The 25603-nt window shown below is 42.2% G+C and overlaps 1 protein-coding gene across 3 annotated transcripts in view; it reads left to right on the plus strand.

The window, feature by feature from the left end:
* The window catches only part of tbc1d22a (TBC1 domain family, member 22a), a 135503-nt gene that overhangs the window by 46895 nt on the left and 63005 nt on the right, over positions 1–25603 (plus strand). For all 3 annotated transcript variants that reach the window (XM_030440067.1, XM_030440066.1, XM_030440065.1), the window contains exon 10: positions 20252–20358. In XM_030440067.1, coding sequence (XP_030295927.1) covers positions 20252–20358 — 107 coding nt within the window. The remainder of the gene's footprint in view (positions 1–20251; positions 20359–25603) is intronic.

The raw sequence follows: 25603 nt of genomic DNA on the forward strand, positions 1-25603 counted from the left end.
GCATCTTACATGATGGGTTGATGTGCCTGTGTTGTTGTTATTGTTAGGTGTTCTTGTTTTCTGACGAAGACGGGGAGCCAAAGCAGAGAGAAGGTTTGGCTCTTTCATGGGTCTAATTCTGCTCCTTTGTGGAGGGGAAGGAAGTGTGAGATACAGTCTCTCATGCTGCCATGCTCTCTTGCTCTTCCTGGCTGTCTCTCTTCTTCTCCTGCCATCTGTTTTTTCTTTCTTCTGTTACATCGCAGTCCCCCTTTTCCCTCGCTTTGAGTGTATGATGAAAGCAGGAAAGTCAGAATTCAAGAGGTTTTTTTTTTTGTTTTTTTTTAACAAATTAATACTATTACACATACACCCCTGGGCAATGTGAACTTGTTGGCAGAATATAACGTGTACAATCAAGTATGAAAACTGCAACATTTGAAGGTGTTTGTACACAAGACACCTGAACTATTTATCCCTCTCACTTCTTTTCTGAATGAGGTCAAAGACTGAGCTGTTAAATCCACGTGATGTGAGTCTATTCAGAGAAAACACTGACAGCTTAAGAGTCATAGATCCAGGCCTTAGATTCAGAGACTTGCCAGTGAAATTTCCATTGAATTTCATTTATATTTCGTGACCAATCTTCTAATCCTAGTCTTTTTTTTTTTAGAAGGGGATGGATATTTGTAGTGAAAGATTTTCAGGTTTATCGTAATGCAAAAAGATTATGATGCAGCTTCGACTTTAACAAGTACAAATGAGATCACAGTAGACTTTCTACACATTTAGCTTTTGACTTGAGCTTAATTGATGCTAATAAATGTGTTGTTATCTGCATTGACAGTTTTGGGCAACCTGGGGCAGCAGAAATAAGCTTCAAACAAGCCATAAACACAACATTGACATATGAGCACCGTATTGGGAAACGTTTTACCAGATTGTTGCTCATCGTGCAAACAAGGATCGGCACATTTCTGCTCAAACTCTAGGCCAATATCCACTGTCCTTAGAGCTTTCTATTAATTGACTTCTAAGGGAAACATCTGGCTCTTTAGCTTGCTACTTACTTCTGTTTGATGTTTGGTCTCAGGAGGATGGTGAAGTGTTGGTGTCATTTTTTAAAAGAGGTTTACTGATGGGCTTTGGAGTGAAGCAAAACTTTAACGTTTGTGCACCATGTAACCAACAAGATGAGATGAAAGACACTAAAATGTTATAGTCTCGCATTGCAGGACCTATCTTCCATAGCACTGTGTCTGCGCTGGAGAAAGGTTCCCATACATAGTCACCACCCTCAGCCATGCTCCTAGCATGATCAGGGTTGTAACAGCTGCAGCTGAGCTGATGTGGGAGCATGCATTCAGGTGCCAACTCAGGCCTGTGAGAGCTGACCAATCAGAGCAAACTGAGCTTTTCTGGAGCCTTAAAGGGACAGATACTAAAATGGATGAGTAGAGGTATGATGAGATAAGATGTTCCTTTATTGATCCTCCTTGGGAGAAATTCATCGGTAACACAGCAGAACAGAGGGAAAAATAAGTAGCAAAGAATGAAATAACAATTGAACAAAAATATGATAAAACCTATTAGAATAAAGGTAGGTGCTGTCACAATGAATTGTATGAGTTAAATAATGTGTTTCTTGAACATTAAAGCATCTGAACATTTTCTTGTAGAAAACGAGAATAAAAGAAAAAAACCTGAAAATGACCATGATATGAGATCTACTCAAATAGGTCCCAATAGTGTGTTAATGTGTAACAAATAAGACACATTTTTGTTCGTGGCTGCCAGACTGACTGCACTGTGGTAGACACTGGTCCAGAAGTAACAACAGTTTTACATATATGTGTGTTTTTGTGTCTGCATTATCTTGTGTGTATTTGGGGCTCTGCATTTCTGTCCTGCACAAAGCACCCTCTGAAAATTTGTGTTTAATGGACACAACATTGGCTGTTGTTGGGAGTGGGTCTTGATAACGCACATAATGGTATGGTGGCCTATTCAGTAGCCCTTAAAGCTGTTAAAAACCAAATGAGGAGCGCAGTAGGTGAGAAAGTGGCTTAGATCAGCCTTCTGAAAAAAAAGCTCAATATGGGCTTATGTCCCGCTGAGCTAAATTGAGTTACAAAGCAGCCGAAAACCCAGAGCCAAAGTGTCTTCAGGAATTCAGATGGGGAAACATAGTATTTACTTTTAATTCACACTAATACACTCCAAGTTTTCTTTCTCAGAATGTTCTTCCAATTTAATTTTCAACTGCGTGTTTGTGTCTAAACACTGCAAAGACTTGTGGATTTGAGCGACAGCCAGTATTGCAGGATATGAGCCAGTTCACTGATTGGAAACCTGATTAAGACTTTGACATGTTTGCAGCTGCTTAATCTACCCTCCAAACAAGCCCTTTCTGTCAAGTCTCTGCTCCATGTTGTGTGTCTCATACATCATTTCTTGGCCATGCTCTTTCTCTCTTTCTATGTCTCTGTCTAGTTTTCTTGTCTAAGGCCCTTCAATTGCAAACCCTGTTTTGCTTTCCATGTCTACATAGTAGTCTGTATATGCTCTATCCCCGGTAGCAGGTAGGGGAAAAAAAAAGAAGAAAATGACACCCACACTCCACTGCCCACAAGATGTTTGTTTGCATGTGTTAGTTTCCTTGTCTTCCTTTTTGTTCCACTATTCGTACGTGTCACTTTGTTAGTCTCTTTTTTCTTTTTGTCTCTGTGGCTTCGTTTCTCTGGCTTCTTTCTCTGAGTCGCACAACAGCCTTGGTCTGGCACTGCAGTGCTTGTTCAGCTGCCATACACTTCATTTAGCTTTTGATGATGCAACACCGAGTGATGGCTCGACCTCTTAACCACTCCATCCTCACAGCACATCTCTTCCCCCCACCCCCCGTTTTTTTTCCTGCTGTCACCAGCTTTCATTAACACCTGGGTGTTAATCCAAATTGAAAAGTTCCAATTGGTAGATTATTGATAAACCCTTCCAACGCTGTTGGAAGAGAAAATACCTTTAAAGTTGTTTTGTATCCACTCGGACTGTTGAGCAATCTTGCAGACCTCCCTCGTGTCAAAAGAGAAATTGATTTAGAGAGTCTATCGTTCTTGTTCTCCAACTGTGAGGCATTATGCTGCGTTTGTCTTCTCCCCATTTGTTACGGTGTAGCTCCTCTCTCATTAGCCGACAATAGAAGTCATCTAATTAAGGCCAGTATGGGCCATGACGAGCCAAGGAACGGGGCCAGTCCTCCTTTAATGTGGAGTGGCCATTGATCGGCCCCTGGATCTATAATGTAATCTGCATGCCAGTGTCTAAGTATGGATCCACTCTGAAGAAAGATGAGAACAAGGCAGCAAGTTAGAGAGACAGGGGCTATTGAGCTATTGCATTGGATGCAAAACTCTCAAAGGTGAGGGTTTGACTACTGTGAGTGAAAGTGAGCCACATCTAGACAAAGAAGGAGAATATAACAGCAATCAGAGACTCTCCTGGCAGGCCTAAGAGTGAGAGCATGCAGTGTGGCAGAGAGGGACAGCCGAAAGAGCAGGAAAAAGATTTTCAAAAAGAGGAAAATGGAAGAGTTAGAAAGTGCCCCCATGCTGTCAGGAAGCAGCTGAGCCAGGCAGTGTGTCCACTTATCAACTAGGAGGTGGCTGGTCCGGGGTAACTATCACCAACTATCATCATCCTCCGCTGCAAGGCTGCATTTGTCAGAGCAGGCAGAAAGTAGATTTCATAAAGGATTCAGAAAGTAATTCTGTACTGAGAGTGTAATTCACTGTTATGTGAAAGCCGTGCTTCCAATGTAAAGAATGCATTTGTCTGGTTAAAAATCTAACCAAGAGTTTCAAATACAGTTTATACTTCAGTTCTGAGGGTAACAGTTTGTAAATATGTTTTGTTGTCAGCTTTGAAATAAGGTTCGATATTTAGATTTAATGCTACTTTAATTAATATTCTTCATTTTAAAAATTTCAACAAAGGTGCATTTCCTGCAGCCCTTCAGAACTTTGCAATGTATTTTAGTGTATTATTTTGGTTGTGTCGCCAACATTTTGGGTGAATGGTTTGATAGTTGGGGAAGGACTGGCTGGACCGATAATGCCAAATTTTACCACGTGGTGTCACACATAACTGAACCACTTCTGAGTGGGACATAGTATGAGTCCATGAATGAGAGTGAAGCAATGCCACTATCCATCAGGACAACTGCGGCACATTGCTACACATTGAATTTGATCTTTTGTTCTGCTAAAAATTAGAATCAAAACAATAAACTGTTGCAGCTTGAGAAAAGTTGGCATTAGCTACATTTCAAATGCATATCGGCAACCTTGAGAGTTGGCGATTTTCCTGTAACAGCAGCATCTTTTTAAAACCTCCCTAAGAAATAAGAGGTTTCTGGCTACTGGAACAGAGGAGCAGATCAAAACTAGGCTTCATATGAAAGCACTGGTGGGAGTTCTTTCTTGTGACCGTCAGTCAAGTAAACACAGGGAGGCACTGCCCTGTGGTGTTGAGCTAATCGGCTATCCAGGTGCTTCTGCTAACTAGCCACATGCTGCTATCTCTCTCCACCTACACCTGAGAAATGCCAGTCCATTCGGTTAGCATTACATTAAGCGGTTTAAACTTGTACACCCTGCAAACTCAGAGACCTAGAGGAGACATAGTGGAGCTTTTAGCAGCTAAAGAGTTGCATGTTTCTCAAGCAGTTAGCGGAGAGTGAAGTGGGCCAACAGGACTTCGAATGAAGGCTAACAGGGCTCTGTATTTCCTAAATGAATTAATAAGCAGCTGTTTACTAACAAGTTTGTGATGTCAGCTTTAAATGTTAAAAAGGCCTCTTTTTAGCCTCGCCTTCAATTCTGTGACTTTGTGACATCACACTATGTTACCGAGTCACACATTTGCATAATTGATGCCTCACGACAGTTTGGCATGTAAGAAGTGATTTTAGCACAGCTGCTGTGTTGTCTTTAGCGGTGCTGGGTCTGGCATGTGTGAGCTGACCAATCAGAGGTGACTGGCGATTCAGGAGGGGAGGTGACAGGAGTTAGAAAAGAGTACGGAATATCGTGCTGGCACACTCGACAGTGTGCAAAAACTGAACTGTGTAATCTAAGCATTAAAACATGTAAACCTATTGGAAGTAGTAACCCAAAATAAAATTATGAACCTGAAAATGTGCCCTTTAAACTTTAAAATTGCTTTTCTAACCGCTGTCTTTACAGTCTGAAATGTAGATGCCCAGAAAAAGAAGCACACTGACTTGTTTAGTTATTTGAGAACAACAAAAGTAAGATTTTTCAGCATCGACAAACGTGCTCTTAGTTCTTGAAAAGATACTTTCTACCATTTTGCTGACAGACTGCATGTTTTCTTTTACAGATGTAGAATAATGTCTCAGTGAGCAGGAACCCCTGAGGAAGGAAGGATGAGGACAGGCCTAAAATGTTCTAGGTTAAGTGTATTTAAAGTTTAAATGCATTTTATTGCAGTGGAAGCGGAGGCTTATCTCCAAAATGGCAATATGAATTACTGAAGAAAGGGAGTTTGAAAAGGGAAATCACATCATTCAGTGAGGGGGAAACAAAGATAGAAGGACAAATAAAAAGTCCAACAGACAGAAGCCATCAGTATAGTTAGAAATGTTTTGGAGATGTGTCCTTGTGGTTATTAGAGAAGATGGAGAGGATGAGGAGCACAAAGAGCAATACATATATGTCTATATATGAAGGAGGTCCTGATATAGTGCCGTGGAGGATGATGTGTGCATTCGTGCGTATGTGTGCGTGTGTGTTTTAGCCAGCCTTTTTAAAACATCTAGAGCCCTCGGATCCCCAGACACATGTCTTTTTCTCAAGAAGCTTCTTTAAGCTTTCACAAATGCAGAGAAATGTGCAGTTCCTTTTACAGTAATGCTCTTTGTCACTTGCTTAAACAAGGCAACTGCTGTCTGCTGAGGACACAGTTTTTAAAATATACACTTCATTTTTGATTCTCTAAAGTAAGAGATTTATGTCCCCCATGTTTTCTTTTGCATTTCACATTATTTTGGAAGGTTTGCCTCAGTCCTGCAGTGACAAAACATGGTTTACAAGTTGAGGCTTTACAACTAGGCTTCTGGGGCTGAACGTACCACAGAAACCAAACAAAAAAAACATTTTATTATCTTTACCGACTAGATCATAATTTTATTGGTAGAGACATGGCTGTAAATGTATTTATTTATTCTTTGCTACTTTTAGAACCACAAGCAGAGTTCTAGTTGGATAGATCTACAATTATGATGAAATAATTTATTTTTGCTTTGTTGAACAGTGCCTTAAAACCAATCGGAGAAGGTGGGAGAGTTTAACCTTCAACGTGCCTCCTATCCCATTATATTAAAGGGGCACTGTCTAGTTCTGGAGAAGAAATTCCGACTTTACACTTTATAATATTCATGATATTCCATTACACACTCAGAAATACTAACTGAATAATTCTGAGACGAAGATAAGGTCTCCAGAACATTGTTTGAAGCTAGAGAGTTGGCATGGTCCGCCAAATGTAAACAAAGTCAAAATTTATTTATTTAATTTGTTTATCGTTTAATTTCTCACGCACAAATAAGAAGCAGGTATGGTGCACTACAGCACGTGCAGAACAATAAACCAGAGAAGGACCGTCCTAGCCGAGGAGAGCATGTCTGATTTAGCCAGGCAAAGTATACTATGATATTGAAAATATACATTCTATGGTAAAATGATTGGTTAAGCTAATGGTTAATCTAAACCCCAGTGTTGTAGGTGAACAAAATGAAAACAAATAAGTGACGTTTAAATGGGCTTCACTCACAAACTGGCACCCTCTGTCTGGCACATACAGAATGTGGCTGTGAGGGTTTAATTGTGTCAGTGTGTGTGTGTTTGAGCAGCATGGACCTTTTGTTGGTGATTGCGTGAGTGTGTGTCTGATAAGCTGCTTGTGCATACTTCAGCGTGTGTACCTGCATGTGCGTAATAGATTGGCTTTTGGTCTTGTTTGTTTTAGATATGATTCTTTCATCATTGATGCACTTGTTTCGGTTGAGAATTCAGTTTTGACTTTATTTCAGAACTGTATTTCCGGAAATTGGTAAACCTATTTGAAATATGTGCAGCATTTCTGTCAAACTGGCACTGCCTATATACATCCCCCCGTCTATGTTAGTGCTGTTTTAATCATGTGCTATCCTTGAAGAATGATACTTTGTACATACCTCGTCTGGTGTGCTTTGATGGAAATGAAGTTTAACGTTAAGGGTCTATGGCTGTGACAGGCAACCTAAGTGCTGCTAATGTACCATAAGTAGGGTAAGAGAGAATACATATCATTAAAGCACACTTTGTACAAAGCCCCCAGAACAAAGAGGGGCTCTGCAGGATGTCTTTTTGTTGAAGTCAAGGTGCAGCAGCATCCTCTTATACTTGAGTATACAGACCCATTGTGTGTGTGTGTGTGTGTGTGTGTGTGTGTGTGTGTGTGTGTGTGTGTGTGTGTGTGTGTGTGTGTGTGTGTGTGTGTGTGGGTGTGGGCTGGGGTGTAACACTGCAGATAGACTGACTAGGTGAAGCACCCAGGGACAAAGCATGGAAGATGGAAACATACTGTCAGTCAGCTGTGATGAAATGCCTGCGGGAATGTAACAGCGCGCACACACACATACACAGCACAGACTGGTAAGGTGAGGTTATACACACGCTGAAGCTGAAGTCTGTCTATATGAAGAGGAGAGCTGAGAGTGGACGTGAACAGAAACTTAAATTGAGTGACATTAGACTCTGTGTGTGTGTGTGTCTTAAGGCTGCTTTCACACCCAACAACTCGGCTTTGCGTTTGCCCCCATTAAAGTAGTTCATTTCAGCTAGTTCAAAGTCTTTAATTGAACCCTGATGCAGACCGAATAACTGGACCGAGACCACTTGAAAAGGAGAGTCTGCGTCTGCTTCTAAGCAATTTGGAAGAATCCTCTGGAGGAGCCGTAGAGGAGGGTTCCCTCACAGAGAGTATTCAGGTAAAAAAATATAAAAAAAAAAAAAAAAAAAAATATATATATATATATATTTTTAAAAAATAGACCAAAGCAACTAAGATACTTAAACCCCTCCACTAATACAAATTGAAAGTAAACTACATGTGAAGAGTGGATCCAGGAGGACGACTGAGCAGGCCGAGGCATTGACAAAACAGCCACCTCTCCACCATGGTGACCTGGCAGAGGTCAAGCCGCACAAGATAATCATTCGTCTGCTTTTTCAGTTAGTCCATTAACGCGTCAACCATTTAGGCTGAAGCACCATGTCCCAATCAACAGCTGGCAGCTCTCCAAGGCCTTGTCCACAATTCCATTTAAATATTATCTTTGTATCGCTTTGTCAGTTTGAGATATGGCATCATGAATTAAAAATGGCGGAGGAAGTACGAGCTGTGCCAAATACATCAGGAATAGTTGTCTTATTCTCAGACACCAGACAGGTAAAATGATTTGAAAAATCAACTCAATATGGGGTTAACAACGTCCACACCAGTGGATTTTATGTGTCAAAGGGTATATTCTGCCTATTTTGATCCACTTTGTTTTGCAGCAACAGCAGTATTGACATAACAAATACTGGTCAAATAGGCAGAAAATACCCTACACCCACAGGAGTGGACATACATTTTCCATGGAGAAAAGATGTACAAGAAAAATATTATCTGGATAAAGGTGTTTTCTTATATCACATATTCAGTTGAAAAATATTGCTTTTGCCTCTCTGGCTTTATGATAATAAAAAGATTTAACAGTTGCGGCTGAAGCACTTCTTATATCATTGATGCACGGTGTCCAATTCACATTCACGGAGCACCTTCAAAATGTATTTAGTAAAGGGATTTGAAGGATTTTCTACTTGTTTAAGAGTAAAAACAAACATCAAGATTCCTCCTTTTTGTCCGATTCCTGCTTTTATTCACAGCATGTGGTTGATATGCGGTCTAATAATACTTACAAAGCTTATAGTCAGTTATTCGTTGGTGTTTGCCTCGTGGCACCGCATAGCGTAGATATATCAGAAGCGGAGTAAACTTCTGTCCATCACTGGAATTTGATTTCTCACCATAAGTCCAATAACTGTTCAATCTGTGTGTCAGTCTGTATGAATTCATTTTTACTGATCCTGTTTTGTTTGTAAAAACTCAGTGTGAACAGGAACTAGACCAGAACTGAAAATGCAAAAAAATGTTTCATGATTTTTCCTTTGGTCTGGACCAAATCAACCAAACTACAGGTGTGAAGGCAGCCCAAGATTTCTACAACTTAGAATATCATTGTCTTGTTCCGCCTGAATGATGTTGTGTCTTCTTCCTCCCCTCTTTGCGTTTTGCCCTCATATCTCGTCTCTGATCAGCTTTTTGTCCACTGGCACAGAGCTTTAGCTGTGGCACGGTGCGTCCTGCCAAGCTGCGCCATGCTGGGTCATAGAAAAAGTGACAGTCCTGGAAGACTTGATATATTCTGGTGGAAGTAACATGTCATTGTTGGGTTCAGACAACATTGAAATTTTGTAATGACTGAATACCTTGTTTTTCGGTAAGAATCTCGTGTCTTAACATTTTACCCAAGTTAAACGGGCACCGTGTGGTTCTAGAAAAAGAAATACAAAGTCAATCCATCTGCCCGTTTGTCCGTCTATAGATTGAGCAATCTGGGGAGTGGATCTCGGCCAGTAGGCGGTTAACTAATATCGGCTTCTCTCTCCCCGTGGTCCCGCCACCATCGGTCCAGCCTTCTATTCTGAGTCTCCCTCTGATTAACGGCTGTTATTAGCTCTAATGAGCTGCTTAGTGATTGCCCGAGCACAGCTGCTGACATCCAGCAGGAACACTGTCTTTTCTACTTTGTTGCTTATCTGCTTTTGCTTTCTCTAATTTCTGCCGCTTTAATCATTGGCTGAGATTATTGACTCGGCGTGGGCATTATTTTCTGCCAGGCAGTTTGAGATTTGCTCTTCAATTTTCTTTGACACTGCCTCTCTTTGTCTCTCTCTCTCTCTCTCTCTCTCTCCTGGCTCGGGCTTTGTCTCAGTCTGCACTCCTCTATTTGGTTTAGAACACAATCACCATGTTTCTGAGGTTAAGTAATAGCATTTGGACAGACAGGGATTGAATCAGCTGTGTGGTTCTGACCCTCAGTTTCTGTCTGGGTACTTTTTTTCTGGACAAATGTGTCTCTTTTATTCCCCTGAAAGATGTTCTTCTCTTTCAGACTTTAGAGGAGTGCCACTTTACATTCATTTTCTACTTCACTCTCCACATTCAGCCTCTTCCACATGTAACCCATTGGTTCTGTGACACCACCTTGGTTGCCATTCTCGTACATTTTTAAGGCCACTGTATGATACATATAATATATAGTGACCATAAAGAAGCAGATAGATTGTATTCATTGTACCGTATATGCCTGGTTGTTTCTGTGTTCTACTGTGTCCATCTAAGAACAACTTTATCCAGTAGCTTTCTAAATATTCTTGTCTAACAAGTTAATCTCTCTAAGTATTCACTACCTTGGCAGATTGCTCGGTTAAAAATGTCAGTGCTAATTCTATGGTTATAAAATGTCTAGATATATTTTGCCTAACCTATAAATTTTCAGTGGAAATTCATGAAAAACAGGTTTCCATCCAATTGTAAGACACATTTTAAAGAAGTAAGTAATTGTTGTGCAGTTTGAATTGCCACAAAAGAACCTGCTTGAAGGGAAAGTTAAATAGAAAAAAAACAAAGAATTGTCAATTGATCTACTCAAGTAAAGTTTCCTAGTCTACAAAACATTTCTATAGCTTCACAGCAAAAACAGTGTTGTATTGTCTCCTGAACAGCTGAAGTAGTTGGGGATTTTTCAACCAATTTAAAGAAAACATGAATTGCCAAAATCTTCACCGTAGCTGCTAAGCTAAAAGTGTTAGCACACAACCCTGTCTGAAGTGGGTGCACAAGATTCATCATGCAACAACATTGTAAATTGTGTTTTTTAAATTGATTCGCTCTCGAGCTGGATTGAGCCGTTTAATGTTTTTGATATATATTTAATTGAAATGGTAAAACCTTGATGATTGCGTTTAATATTTTCAGTAAGTTGTACACTATGAAGTTAATGGCACTGTCTCCAGGTGTTTGACCATATAAATATACCATATTCAAGAGTTTTTAAATCCATTTTAAAACACCTTATTTGAAGAAATGGAAAGCAGAGTGATGTGAGTATACTTAGTATTTAAGCAGGAATCTGTTCACAAAATCTGATATCTACTTTGACCGATTCTGCACGATGCAGTTCAGGGCTGGGTGGAAATAAGTTCTCTTAGCTTCAAGTCTTTTTATGCTTTAACAACACCTTATGTGATTTATATTCTATTGTTGGAATTTGTTTGATCCTTTTTCATATGTTTTGTTCATGCATGTCCAGGTGTTAGGAATGTCTTTGTTTTTCTTTATTTGATATTATTTCATTTTTTTAAACAGTTGGACAGCTGTCGGAATTGTATGGCAGACTCAAACCATTAAAAAAACCATAGCTTATGTTTAGGATAAGGTTTAAACCCAGAAAGTCCTTCAACCATTTAAAATCAATGTTGTGCAAATCGAAACATGCAGGAGAGAACAGGACACAAATGCGGGAATTGTTTTCAGTCATACGAGACATATTCCGCATGTAGAGACAGGAAACATGATTAGAAAACTGAAATATAGTGTTCAGTGGAAAACCTCTTCAAGCCATGTGATGGGCATTTGCAGAGACACTGCATCTCATCTTTGTATTGCTTTTTAATTGTATGTTTTGAACCTCACATGTTTTTGGCCTGCGGTGCGGAAGTGACCGTTGAAGTCTCACAGGGCCGTGGTCGGCGCCTGACAGAAGGATATATAAAGCTGAAAATCAATAGCTGTGCATTCATCTGCATCCGGCCTGATCTTATTTCCCTATATTACCAGAAATTCTCCCTTTGCTCCTGATAAAAAGCAATAGAGCTCTGAAATGATCCAGAGAAATAGTTCTGTCAAAAAATGATTTATCTTCTGTGAATAATCGCAGGGGTTATTGAATATTTTTAGATTAAGTTAATTACTTGACTATAAAAAGCCATAAATTGAAGCTTTCCTCACCGAGAAAGCTTCAGATCTCTCCCGGTCTCTATTTCTCGTTCTCTCTGTCGGCCGTTTGATTTGAGGGAGAAGAGAGAAAAAAAAAAACCTGTTTTATCATTCTGTCACCAGCGAGACGCGTTCCGCTTGACCTGATGCAATTGGAGGCAATTGAAACAGTCATCTTACCGTGCTGCTGCGACGGTCGTGTGCGCTGTTTTGTGTTGCGTCACGACTTCTGTGCATGTACGCGCACAAAGACAGACATGTACACATTTCAGATATGCGGGCAGATTTGATACAATAGGACTCGCGAACAAACTGCAGCCTCACACATATTTACGGAAACGCTGCCGCACGCACGGGATTACGTCACAAGGTGTCTTATCGCGCCGCCCTGTGAGTGTGAATGTGTCTGCTGCCGTTCATAATGTGTGCTTATTACCGTTCCCCTAATGTTTCTTTTCTCTAACTAAGCCTTGCAGATTACACACACTAATGACTTAATGGACTGATCCTTCACTTACATCTCAGGAAACTTTGCTTCAGCTCCCAAATGTGTCTTGTACATTAGGCAGGCACATTTACTACAGCTTGAGTGGATTGGACATCTTATGTGATTAAAACATGTAGAAATGTGTGTGTGGAAGGAGGCAGCCTATAGGAAGCGACAGATAATATGAGAGTGAGTTCTTTACTTTGTCGGCTTGACACATGCATAAACTACACTGCCTATAAGTAGAATATAATATGTGTAGAAAGATAATACATTTGGGTTTTATAGCATTTTCTTGAAGTGTTTAACCAAAGGAAGTGAAACCAGACAAAGCAGAAGAAATCAGAAAAATTTAATAATATTAAAGCAATGGAAATTAAAGCAGGATAATTAGAAAACATTTTTTAGCAAACATTTCAAGAAGCTTTGAATGAAGAGGGAAGTTTTAAGGATGTTATGCTGGATGAGCTGAAATAAGTACTAAAAGAACAGTCAGTTGTCAGACATAAATGTTGTTTAAACACCATCAAGTTCCCTCATAAAAACACCAAAGCAGAGCAACGTCTGATCCATTAGTGCATAAAGAGCACTTGGGTTGCTGCCGGGATATTAAACATGTAACCAGGACCCACAAAAAAAACAACACTAACACCCACAGAAAAATAAAATGGAGAACCAAATTGAATTAGCACTTTCTTTTTAATACCAAAGCAACACTGCAAAGCACTTAGTAGTAAAAGAAAGTGGTAATTCAGTCTGCATGTGTATGTAGAGACTGTGCACGCTGAGCTTCAACTACATATAAACACAAACACTTGATGTTTACATGGCGTGTATAGAAAACGTAAGAGGAAATATGCTTCATTTGCATTGTTTCTTTTTGTTGTTCATTACCAATTGAAGGAGAGTGGAGTCTTCTCATGACCACTCACAGATCCGATGTATTAGTCCTGCTGCTGCTGCTGCTCATGTTTCATTTTCCTTTGTCCCTCTGACATGTAATCTGAAGTTTTCCTGGAAGTTGCAGTGACAAGCGACTCCACTGTTAGCTGGAGAAAACTTGTAGATTCCTCTGGGATCAAGCAGTCGGAAACATTTGGAATAGAGCAAGTACACAACTCAACAAAATATACATTGTAACAAAAGTTTAATTGTTTTTGGAAATGTTCATGCAAAAATGTTAAACACTCCATTGTTCCTTGGATGTTTAAGTCACATACTTCACACCATGATTTATTCATTTTTTGGTTTTATGGATACACTTACTTTCCATCTCAGCCAGGCGTCAAAACTTCTTTCTTCATTCTCTTTCTATTTGAAAAACAAATGAACATAAAACACACACTGTTCACTGCACTTGAGCTCAGGAATCAATTTTTGATAACATTGTTATGATTACAAAGACCTTCATCAGGTTATTCATTTATTTGTTTAAATAACTTGATGAAGTCTTTGTAGTCTTTGTAAAAGATGTATGACTGATTGCAAGTGAGGAGAACAGTGTGTGGGAGTTTTTTTGTCCTGAGTTTGCCGGTCCAATAGTTTTGCTTTGTGAAGTGTTTTTGGTCTTTTCTACCTAGGGGCTTTATTTTTATTATTTATGAATTACTTTTGGGGGTGTTTAAATCCACCTACAGGCTAAAACAGTTTTAGTCTCAAAAAGAAACTGAGATGTAGCTGATGAAGAAGTCATCTGTGGTGTTTTTTTCAAATGAGTGTTGGAAAAATGTTGTGTTGATTGACTTTTTCTTGGCTTTTCCAATCGATCTACAACGGGTTTGTCAAAGAGCCTCATGTTTCTATGTCCCTGCTTTTCAACATCATATCATGATAGTTTGGCAAACCTACCCTCACCATTTCCGAAGCAAAAAGTATGTTTTTGGATTGCTACTCACATGTGCATTCCACAGCGGCCAAAAAACGATGTGATCTATCAGGAACCATCCTGTTCATCCTGTTCCAGTCAGGAATGCATGTTATCACTGCAGAAGCACAAAGCTGTGGAGAAAAACAGAAACCAGCCTCATTGTCGGCGATGTTGTGTCTCTTACTGGCATTGCTATGGTAACACGATTGTAGAAAATGTTGCCAGCTGCGCACATGTTGAATCGCACGTTTCACACACATCTGTGCTGTGCAAACATCCCACGGGCCTTCCGCGAGGGGTGGTGATGGGGAGGGATACGGTACGACGGGAGATATTGGCAGCAACAGCCACAGTTAATGCGATGCGGTGGCCTTACTCAACATTAAACACTCTAAGCTTCCTAATACAAGACACCATCTTACCTCGGGGCAAGTGGATCATTATGTGTCTGCACATAGGCAGATATGATATTAATAGCTGTATTCCATTTGATGTCAAGGACTTACATTATCTTGCCAACAGCTGTGGGGGCCCCGCTGTTTGATGTATGGACACACTGCTTGTAGCGCAGATAGTGGGAGATGAGAACATTGTCGGAGTGATTGTGTAGATTTTATGGCCTTAAGCGTTCCTTATCAATGGTGAGGCTGAAGTTCAGCGCTTTCAATGAGTAAGCTTAGTGGTGCACTCTGAGGGAGGGAAAAAAAAAAAACTCGGAACTTCTAAGAACTACGAAATGAAGACGGCTGCTGCTTTTTTGGTCCAGACGGATTTTAGATAAGTTTTTTAAACTTACGAACTCATAGATTCATGGAAATCAAAGGGTTTGTTTCAAGAGATCACAAAGATTTGATAGAAAGAGGGGGGGAAAAAAAACTGTTATTCTATTATCACCTCCGTTCATATCACTTCCACTTGCTCTCTCTCACACACACCGCCACCTTCCTTCACCTTCAGCTGTCTATTTTCATAACTTCACATCTTGTTTCGCACACAGCCATAATTCTATTCTCATAACGCTCTCATCTCCTATACTGTGTGTGTGTGTGTGTGTGTGTGTGTGTGTGTGTGTGTGTGTGTGTTGGTGACACCAGATTTGCCAGGTTGACTCACTTCTTAATTATCCAACAGTTTGAACGCCACCTCTCTGGAAAAATGTTCAGCTCTCATTAACAACGGTGTTATCACACTAATGTGCCACGGTGGGGAAAACGCTTTTTCTTTATTTTCCGTCACGGAAGCCCCAGTGAAAGGTGGAGGCTGGCTGGCGGGGAGGTTGAAGTCTTGCATGCCTCACCAGCGGCTCACACGCATCTCATTTTTTAGGTGCTGGCTGTGTCACTTGGGTCTCATTGTGAAGGTGGAAACTGGATTGTGGCATGTTAGGATTTGACGCCCAAAGTCGTTAGATTCATTAGATTTATCCCGAAACTACCGCCGTGAAATTATAAATAATGGCTGCAGCACTCCATGTGATCCTATGAGCTCTGGATGGCGAAATCTTGTTAAAACCAACTGGATCGCTCCCTCTCTGGCGGTCTCGCAACGCAGGTTTGCTCGTGATTAATCTGAACCAACAGGGGCTTGTCAAACGGGACTGTTTTTATCACCAATTGCTCTTCGCAGTCCACGCACACACACATTCTTTATGATTACATCAGGCTAAACTAGCTCGTTTATCATCTTACATCACATTACCTCGTGGCCCGTAGTTGTAGAGGGCAGATGGCAGCACTGGGCACGACTCTGTGTGGGTGTGTGTGTGTGTGTGTGTGTGTTTGTGTGGACTGCAAGCGCGAGCACGGATCTGTGTATGTAGGCGCCCACAGTTGGTCTCCGGAGGTGTAACCCGGCTCGGCATGCCAAGCTGTGCCAAGCGCTCACAGCTGGCAGCGACCAAGCAGTTGGTCTCTCTGGACAAGTTGCCCCCCGCGCCAGGACAAACAGGAAATAAAACCCCGGGGCCTGGCAGGAAATCGGCTGCGGGGCCAATGGGAAGTGAGGTGAGGGGAAGGAGGGGGGGAGGGGAGAACAGCTTGGAGAAGGCAGGGTGGCGACAGAAGAGAGAAGATATGTCAAATGGCTGTGTAGGAGAGGTGAAGCTTTGATATACATTCAGCATGATCAGGAGACTATAAGAGGGAAGTCGAGACTGTGAAAGAGACAGAAACGGCACATCAAGTGAACCTGTAGAAGTAAGCTCGAGTTACTGGAGAGTTCTCAGATTAAACATTCCCCTCTGTAAATTAAAGATTGTTTGATTGTTGGTATAGCCTTCAAAAAGCTTGTATGGGAATTTTCACTTTCAAGCAAACAAGCTCAGTCTGACTGCGAGGCTCCTTGGCTGTGCCTCAGACTCCGTGTGCCGTGATCCTCTGCCAATTTGATTACAAACCGCCCTACTTCAGAATCCTGCACATCTCGTGTTTGCGCATCCCGGAGAGTCGGCCGCATCAAACTCCTCTTCTGCCACGGCGAGTCGCAGTCAGACTGCTTCCTCCACCTCCACGAACCAGAGAATCTAATTTGGCAATGACATCACTTCGGAGACGAGTTTCACACAGAACCAAAGCCACTGAGACTCCTGTCCTCTGTGGCTGCTCACTGAAGCCTGAACTTCCAGAAATTCCCCTGGTTCTTATTTGTGAAGCATTTCTACAGAGACACGGATCAAGTCCCAGACATGTATTGTCATCCGGTCCTCAGCGTGGAGGCAGTGCTCCAAAAGTAATCGCGGAGAGAGTTCCTCCAACTGAGGCGTGGATCTGCTGAAAGTAATTAGCAATTTCTTCTTTTGAAGGCAGGTCGACTGAGACACAAGGTCCGCTGAGGCATTCAGGGTGACCTAATGGTGCTTTTATGTCACCAAAACGCTCAAGTTTGAAGGTGGATCACATGGCTCATGAAAACTTAATTTGGCTACAGGTTGTTGAATCATCAAACATTCACCACACAGCTTCGATTCCTTTCTGTCCAACAGAGGAGAGAAAGAGCCGTGTGAACTACCTGACCATGAAAATGACTAATGACCTGAGCTTTGACTGTTTTTTAGCGCTCATCCATGTCAAATCGGTCATTGCTGCCAGCGTCAGTTCCCTCAGCGATCACAGGGGGCACTGTTGCCTCGCGATCTGACCACTAAGTGTGAGACAGCCACTTCAGGGCCTCTCTGTCTCTCATAGACCCTTCCTCTTGTGTGTCCTTGTTATTGTGATGAGCTATGCCCAATTCGAGTACAACCACTGGACTCCTGGAAGCCGTCCCTTCTAATCTGCTCTAAAGTCAAGGGCTAGGTTTGGAACTGAGCTCGACAGCAAAGGCTTTAACCCACGACAAAGACTGATTTGAGACTCTGGGACGCTCAGGGTCTCCCAGGACGTGGCGCTCCCACCACCTTGTTAATCACCAGCGACACCACGCGAAATTGCCAGTCAGCCTGTTTACAATTAATCTTTTCAACTACGAATTTAATGCCGTCGCCGATGCCCGGAGCTGCCGCGTCCCGGAGAGAGCGCTGTATTCATGCTTCGTCATTGTCTTCTGCAGCCATCAAATTAAATACTGACTTCAAATTGGGCAGGCGGTGGCTCCTTTTGTCTCCGCATTCTTATAACAGCTGCTCCAATGCCGCATTTAGCTTTGGTTGATTGTAGTTGACTTCTGCTAGTGGCCCCAATTTGAGCGGCAGGGAAATATTACGAGTTTTCATCCCGTCAGTTGTCTCTGACTCATCGCGTTTGTTTGTTGGTGACCTCTTTGTCTCCGAGTTGCTCCTCACTGCAAGTAGATTTCTTTTAGATCTCGCTCCTCCCCCCCCCGAAAAAACCTGGATGTTTATGAGATTACATCTGTGTGCTTGCGCTAATAACGGCTGTTATGTGTGAGCCTAGTGGCTGTGTTACGTTTTTGCTTTTTGGCATCACTCGTGGTCAGAATGAACTGTGCCGACATGTCATCATAATCCAGCCCCTGACCACTTCCATATCTGGTATTAAAGATCTGGTAGCTGTGTGGACAAAATTAGATTCCTGTGCTGTCTGGACACCTTGATCTGTCCCGGTGTGCTGGGATAAAAAGGTCTCCCCGGAATGAAGGAACCTATCTATCCTTACCTGACTTCAAGCGGACAAGACAATGATGAGACCGGCTGCATGGCACACGTGCATGTACACACACACACACACACACACACACACACACACACACACACACACACACACACACACACACACACATTCACACCTACACTCCTACAGCCGAGTTGTTAATGGCTTTGTAGTCCTGGCCCACTGCCAGCTCACTGTCTGTCTGTCTGTCTGTCTGTCTGTCTATCTGTCTGTCAGACTGAGCATGCTCATTACAACCTTGACAACATTCCACTGGGGTTGCCAAGGATACCAAGCAGAGCTGCCAGGTCCTGTGTGTGTGTGTGTGTGTGTGTGTGTGTGTGTGTGTGTGTGTGTGGGTGTGTGTGTGTGGGTGTGTGTGTGGGTGTGTGGGTGTGTGTGTGTGTGTGTGTGTGTGTGTGTGTGTGTGTGGAGGACGTATTAGGAATGCGCAAAAAAAAAATACACCCACTAAACTCAACATATTTTTAGTAATATGAACGCACGCGCGCGCACATGCACGCCTTTTCTCCATTTGTCCCCCCCCTTCCCGCTCGCCACCCCTCTCCCTTTTCTCGTCCTCCTCTCCAGATCATCGTTAATCAGTCTCGTCCCATCTCCCCTCCACTGTCTGTCAGTAGCTTGTCAGGAGCCCGTCAAAGCCCCTGCAGTCCGTCACACGCCGCTGCCGTTAATGACATCTGATGACACCCATCGCCGAAGTCACCCGCTGGAGATGACTGGGAACTCGCTGTGCTCGCTGCTTTTGAATGGTTTCCTCTGTGCAGTGTGCAGTGCGTTTTAGGACATGTCAGAACACCATTCTGCTGCTTTTATTTACAGACTCGCTTCCCAACTTGTCGCTTCACATTTGCCTTTGTGGCACTTTACAAATGGCAGTAAAAGTCAAATGCAAATTCAATTATAGAATTTAAACAAACACTCATAGAAAAGTGATAAAGTATAGTTAAAAAAAGTGAGGTACACTTACAATAAAGTAAAAGAGTGTATCACATGGTATTAAGGTAACTATAAGACTTTCTAAGACATTCTGAGTGGCAGTTTAACTTTAGCAAGCTCAAAGACAGAACAAAGCTGCATAATTTCTCACTGCGTCTGCGATATATAATAAGTACAGATTATGCTGTGTGCGTGGAGACTGTGAAATTTGCTAAATGTTCAAAGTAGCCATTAAAAAAATGTGTTGAACCGCTGCTTTTTTAAAGATGGTAATCATACGGCTGGTCTGTTAGTCCGCATTTAAACTTCCTTCCCACACGTTCGGCTGCCACAGTGCCTCCATTTCTTGATCCCACTTAAGTTACCGTGGTCCAATTTGTCTACGTCTACCTTCCTTTCCCTACATCTCTTTCATAACCACTCCCCATTGACGTTCTCCCTCTGCACCTTTGGCTTTTTCTTCCCCTGTCTGAGCGGTGGGCCGCCTGTGACGGAACCACTGCTGGGTCTGTAGACCTCACTCTTATTCTATGTCCATTCTCTCTCTACTCTCTACTCTCTCCTCTCTCTCTCTCTCGTCACCTTTCTTTCACTTTCCCTCCAATTTTCCTCTCACCCGTCTTGCTGTCTGTGCACTGCTTATTTCTGACTCTCTTTCTCTCTCTGTTCTCCTTTTGTCTTCTCCAGAGGAGGAAGTGGAAAACTTTGACGTGTCCAGTCTCCAGGAAGAGGCTCTGAGGAACATCGAGGCTGACAGCTTCTGGTGCATGAGCAAACTGCTGGACGGCATCCAGGTAAGCATGTGTGTGCATATGTGCGCAGTGTGGAAAAAAGATGAAGGTCGTCTTTTCCGAACAAACTCTGATCACGACGCCCCTCATACAGTATGATTTTATCCCTTCATACCAACATGCTGCACAGGCTCCATCTCCCGCTGCCCCCCCTCCTAGAGGTAGTCTGCCTATGCCTCTCTTCTCCCTGTACATTTCAGAAAACTTTCCAAGCTTGGCTTTGTTTGGATTGGGGCTTCTCTGTTCTGATTTTAAAAGTGAGAAGTGTTTCTCTGGCTGCTACTTGCTGAATCAAGCAATTTTTTTTTACAACTATTAGGCAGAAAATAGACCCCAGAATAGTCTAGATAATAAAATAAACAAGCCTTGACACAATGTGAAGTCACTATTGCTATGGAAGTTTGCCCACGTCTTCACTCCACTTCTTACCTCTACTCTTCACTGTTTGCACAAGGCAGGAAGTGAACAATCGGCAGTGCAGCATCTCTACAGTTTTATATGCAGTTAGGCAGATAATAACCCAAGTGAGAGAACTCGCAACCTATAACAACGAGCCGAGAGTGGCTGCAAGCTGTGTGCGGCCGCACGCTGAGGTGTTGATTCGCAGAGGGGTTATCAACCATTTACTGTAATCTCACAGGAACTTGTGTCAATTTGCATTTCACCCTAATTGAACTTTAAGATAAAGTACTGCTTTCTCTCCAATTAGAGCTTTAAGTTGTACATGTGTACACAGGTATATACACTCTTGTGTGTTGATCCCTCTTTCTCTTTTACTTTGATCTAACATTTAGAGATAACTGGGATCAGATCACAGCTGTGGAGACATAGCGTAACTGATGTGTATTGATTCCTTGATTGTGTCGCATGGACATATGTTTCATGTTTATAAAGAGTTTATGAACGGACATGAGGTTCTGTTTTTTGCCTTAAAGGTACAATATATGAGAATTAACCACTTGTCAAATTCATACTTAAAACAAATAGGCGGCAACATATTACCCTCCTAACCTCTAACTGCTGTGACGTCTCGCTGCTGTAGTTAGCAATTCAGACCGCTAGCTGGAGGAACAGGGGAGTGTTGGTGTTTACACCGCTAGCACAGAGGCTTTGTACCGGTTCAGTCCTGGGCTAGCTGGTTAGCATGCAAACTTCATAAGATATCTATACAACATAGTACATAGACAGTATTATGTCAAAACTGCCATTTATTCACACGGTGTTCATACATTTCGTTCATGTTTTTTAGGGTTTCAACAAAGATTCTTACATATTGCCCCTTTTTAATGTGAAATGTGAACAAAATATGTTTTCAGTACAAATACGAGAAATACAAAATACTAGATGAGGTCTCTTACGCCAAATATGTAATAACATTTTACTGTGAATAATTAAAGGTTGAATATGTAATATCCTTATTAACAGCTATATTTTTTCAAAAATGATACATCCACGGGGCGCAAATTAAAAGTAATGCGTTTCCTTGAAAAATTATATTTAGTCTGAAATAAATAATTTAAAAAATTTCGACGGGTTCGACAATGACTTCCTGTTTACATCGTACCAGCCAAATAGCGGCCGGCATTGCGGGTTGCCAATTTCGCAACCTCTGCAATGCTCAGCAAAGCTCGGCACAGCTAGGCTGACACTGGGTTAAATGGCGGAGTCTGCAAGCTCTTAAGAGCCCCAGCGAACGGTGCGTTATCTGTCCCAGCAAGCTGAGTGACCGGAGAAGAGCAAAAACCAGAGTAAATATCGGTAAAGCATACGCTCGATGGACTCAGGTAAAGGATTTCCACGGCATCAAAACACACGCCGAAATGGCGAACTTTCTCCTGGATCGGTAAGTTAACTCACTTGCTAACTCGCTTGCTAACTTGGCTAACGTTACCTGTCGGTCAAACTCCTCTGCTATACTTATTTTCATTATATCACGTTGATCCTAGATATGACAATACTGATCGTGACCCATCGACCTCCATACCCAGTAAACGGTGGAAACGGAGGCGGCTCAATCCTCCTGGCCTGTCCAAACCTGGCAACCCGACCGCTGGAATTACCTTTTTGTTTTCGCGACTACGATCTTGAGACACTAGATGGCGGCATTCAGCTCATATTCCATATTCCACCTTGAGGGGTTTTATCACCATAAATGTAATCATCATTAGGTGTGAGACACCTGCTTTCCTGTTAAGAGGACTTTTAAATGTCCACAAACAATGCAGATTAGCATGTTTGCATGACGCACCACTGTAGATAATCAGTGGTATGCACAGTGTTGAGTGTTTGAGTGTTTAGGTGGTCTGACAATCCCGGTCCACACCAAAACCTGCAGGACCTCTGTAACAGCGCGAGCATTATGTATGAAACAGCTTTTCTGTGTGGGTTTAAGAAATGTGATTGCCTTGCATATTCTAAAGCCGGCCCGAGTGTCTGGAGAGCAGATAATTGCATACAGACCGCAGCACCAAACTTCATTTTGTTTCATCATTTCTTCCCAAACCCCTTTGCCCACCAGCCCTCTTAATCGACCTCGCTCTCAGCGGTCATGGTTGAGCCATCTGTCAATTCTAAATGTGCCTGCCTCGGCTGGCTGTAGATTTATCCTCACCAGTACTACTGTTGTCCACCATCCTAAAATGTGTTTTCACCATATCTCTCTGCGCTGGATTAAAGCATAAAATCTTAATGGAGCAGAATGTTTATGCTATTTACACTGTCAGGAAATATGGCAAACTTAACATTTTAGCAACATTTTAGCACTGCTGGACTTCATGTTTACACCAAAAGCCTGTTTGGTTCTAACAATGTGTTCCTGGTTGTCTCTGTGACCATGTTTCAGTACGGCTACTCTAATCATTGTTTTCTGGCACCGTTAAAGAAGCATCTGCCAAGTCTGCCTCGTGGGTCAATGACCCTAATCTAAAGTAACACTTAAGAGAATGGCCACAGCAGTTAGTCTTTAAGATATTGATTAGACAGCATACTTATTGTTGTATTGAAATTAGTGTTTTAGAGGTAAAAGAAAAACACCTTTTATCTGGTTGGCAAAGTGAAGTTCTTAGCGAGGGGCGATAGATGATTTCTGCCCCGTTTAAAACATTTAAAATATATTTAATGTCGTCTTACTCAATACGTCGCCTCGCCCCACACTAAAGGTAATTAATAGCAAGGAGCATGTGCGCTGCATAAAATGTGAACATCCATAAATAACTATCAATTGGTTAGGCTATTCATTTAGGAAATTAATAGATGCTGTGCCTTGTTGCCCCTGAGAGAGCAAGACAGGAGAATGCACAGCTCGAGAGCAGAGGAAGAATAGAGTGTGCATGCTTCTGTATGTGTGCGTGGATGTTGTTTGTCCCCGTGCTTGTGTTTGTTTGTGACCTTGGCTCCAAACTAATTACGTGCAATGCACCAGGGAAGCCCATGTTTCCCCCCTAATGCTTTCTAAACAACCTGACGGAGGCTGAGTGCCTCAGCACCGTAATTAGTTGGTGATCCTTGCTCTGACCTCGTCTCAAACCCTCTCACATCCACCATACACTATTACACTTAACTGAGGGCCTGAAGGTGGAGCTCCGGGGTTAGAGAGAGGGAGAAAGAGGCCCTCATGCAATAACATTTGCTCGCTGCCTTTTAAACACCTTATATATCCAGTGTTTCACACCGGTGTCCACCCAGTCTGCAATTACCTGGCGTACAGTAGAAATAGTTTGGAGAGTTTTTATTCTTATATTTTCGTACAGTAAATTGGCCATTAGCTCTGTTTTTAGTGTTTCGCTGCCATTCCTCTCTACCACCTACAAGTGAGCAGGCTATTTTGCCTGTCAATTCACTTAAAGAAGCCTCTCTAATGAGCAGCTGCTTTAATTGGCTGCTCTGCAGCCCCCTCCTCAGGCTGGGAGGCTGCAATAAAGGGTTACTTAGAGTGATCAGTTGATTTACAGGTACGTCTAATGTGTTGTACTGTCTTGTATCGGAGGATCTTGTATTTTCCGAGCTGCTAGATTTTTCTTGTTAATCCTAAAAGGCACGAAAATGTGGAGAATGTTTGGATGCCCCTTCACTGTAGACTTTACTCTAGTAAAGAGTATTGAGACTGTAAGAGCGCCATTTTTCTGCAGTGTGATTAAAGGTGTTGACATCCAGGACTGAACACCCACATCAGATCAACATGTTGCACACATCTTCCCAATTGCTCTAACAGACAGTGAGTGGCAGTTTCAGGGCTAAATGAGTGTAGACAGCCGTTCTTCTGTCCTGGCATGACCTTTAGGCACTGTTAAATGGAAAAGCATTGGTGTGTGTGTGTGTGTGTGTGTCTGTGTGTCTCTGTGTGTCTCTGTGTGTCTCTGTGTGTCTCTGTGTGTGTCTGTGTGTCTGTTTCTGTCTGTGTCAACATCAAGAGGATAAGAGCACACAGCCCTCCCACCTCCCATTTGCGCATCAAACGGGCAGCGCGCAGTCGGCAACATGTTGTTCTTACACGGCCAAAAAAACATGGCTGAACTTCCCGCACTACAGGACTATAAAGGGAGCACATTAGTCATTTACCTCTAAACAGATCCATAAACTGATCATAATTCACCAGGAATTAGGGCAAATTTTAACGGCGGAATATAAAATAAATGGACAGAGAAGTAAATGGAATTTCTTCAGATCAATTGGAGGACACAACTCTGTTAAGTTGACCCCTACGTTACCCCCGTCTCTCCTGCAGCCAATTAGTCTTGTACCGCGCTAAATTTGACAGCGCCTCTGGCTAACTTGACTAATTTAACTTGTGAAAACGGTTCCATATCTGCTGTTTCAATGAATTTAAATGAAACTGTCATCACTGCCCAATATTATGTTGTCGATTCAAACATTACTCAGTCTGGGATACATTATTAACGTCTGCAGTAAAAACAGTCAGTCGGAGCCTCAGTAATTTAATCCTTTGCCACATTTTACAGATGCAGACAGCCTGACAGTGCGCTCGGTACGCGGCAGCTATGCGTTGTCTGCGCACAGCCCGTTTGTGTGTCTGTGTCTTACCTGCCCAGCCCAGAGAGGGAAATGAAGTCAAAAAGTTTAAAAAGTCCATTATTCCGCCAGCACACCCCCGAGGGCTCTCAGTTTTAAAGCCAGCAGATGAAAACCTGCCTTTTATGTTAATTCTGCAGATACGCCGGGCTCTTAAATGTATTTTTTCCAGTCTGTGACTTAACTTTGAGAAATGTAATTTTTGCCCTGGGATCTGAAC

Source organism: Sparus aurata, chromosome 14, assembly GCF_900880675.1.
Source record: "Sparus aurata chromosome 14, fSpaAur1.1, whole genome shotgun sequence".
Classification (NCBI taxonomy): domain Eukaryota; kingdom Metazoa; phylum Chordata; class Actinopteri; order Spariformes; family Sparidae; genus Sparus; species Sparus aurata.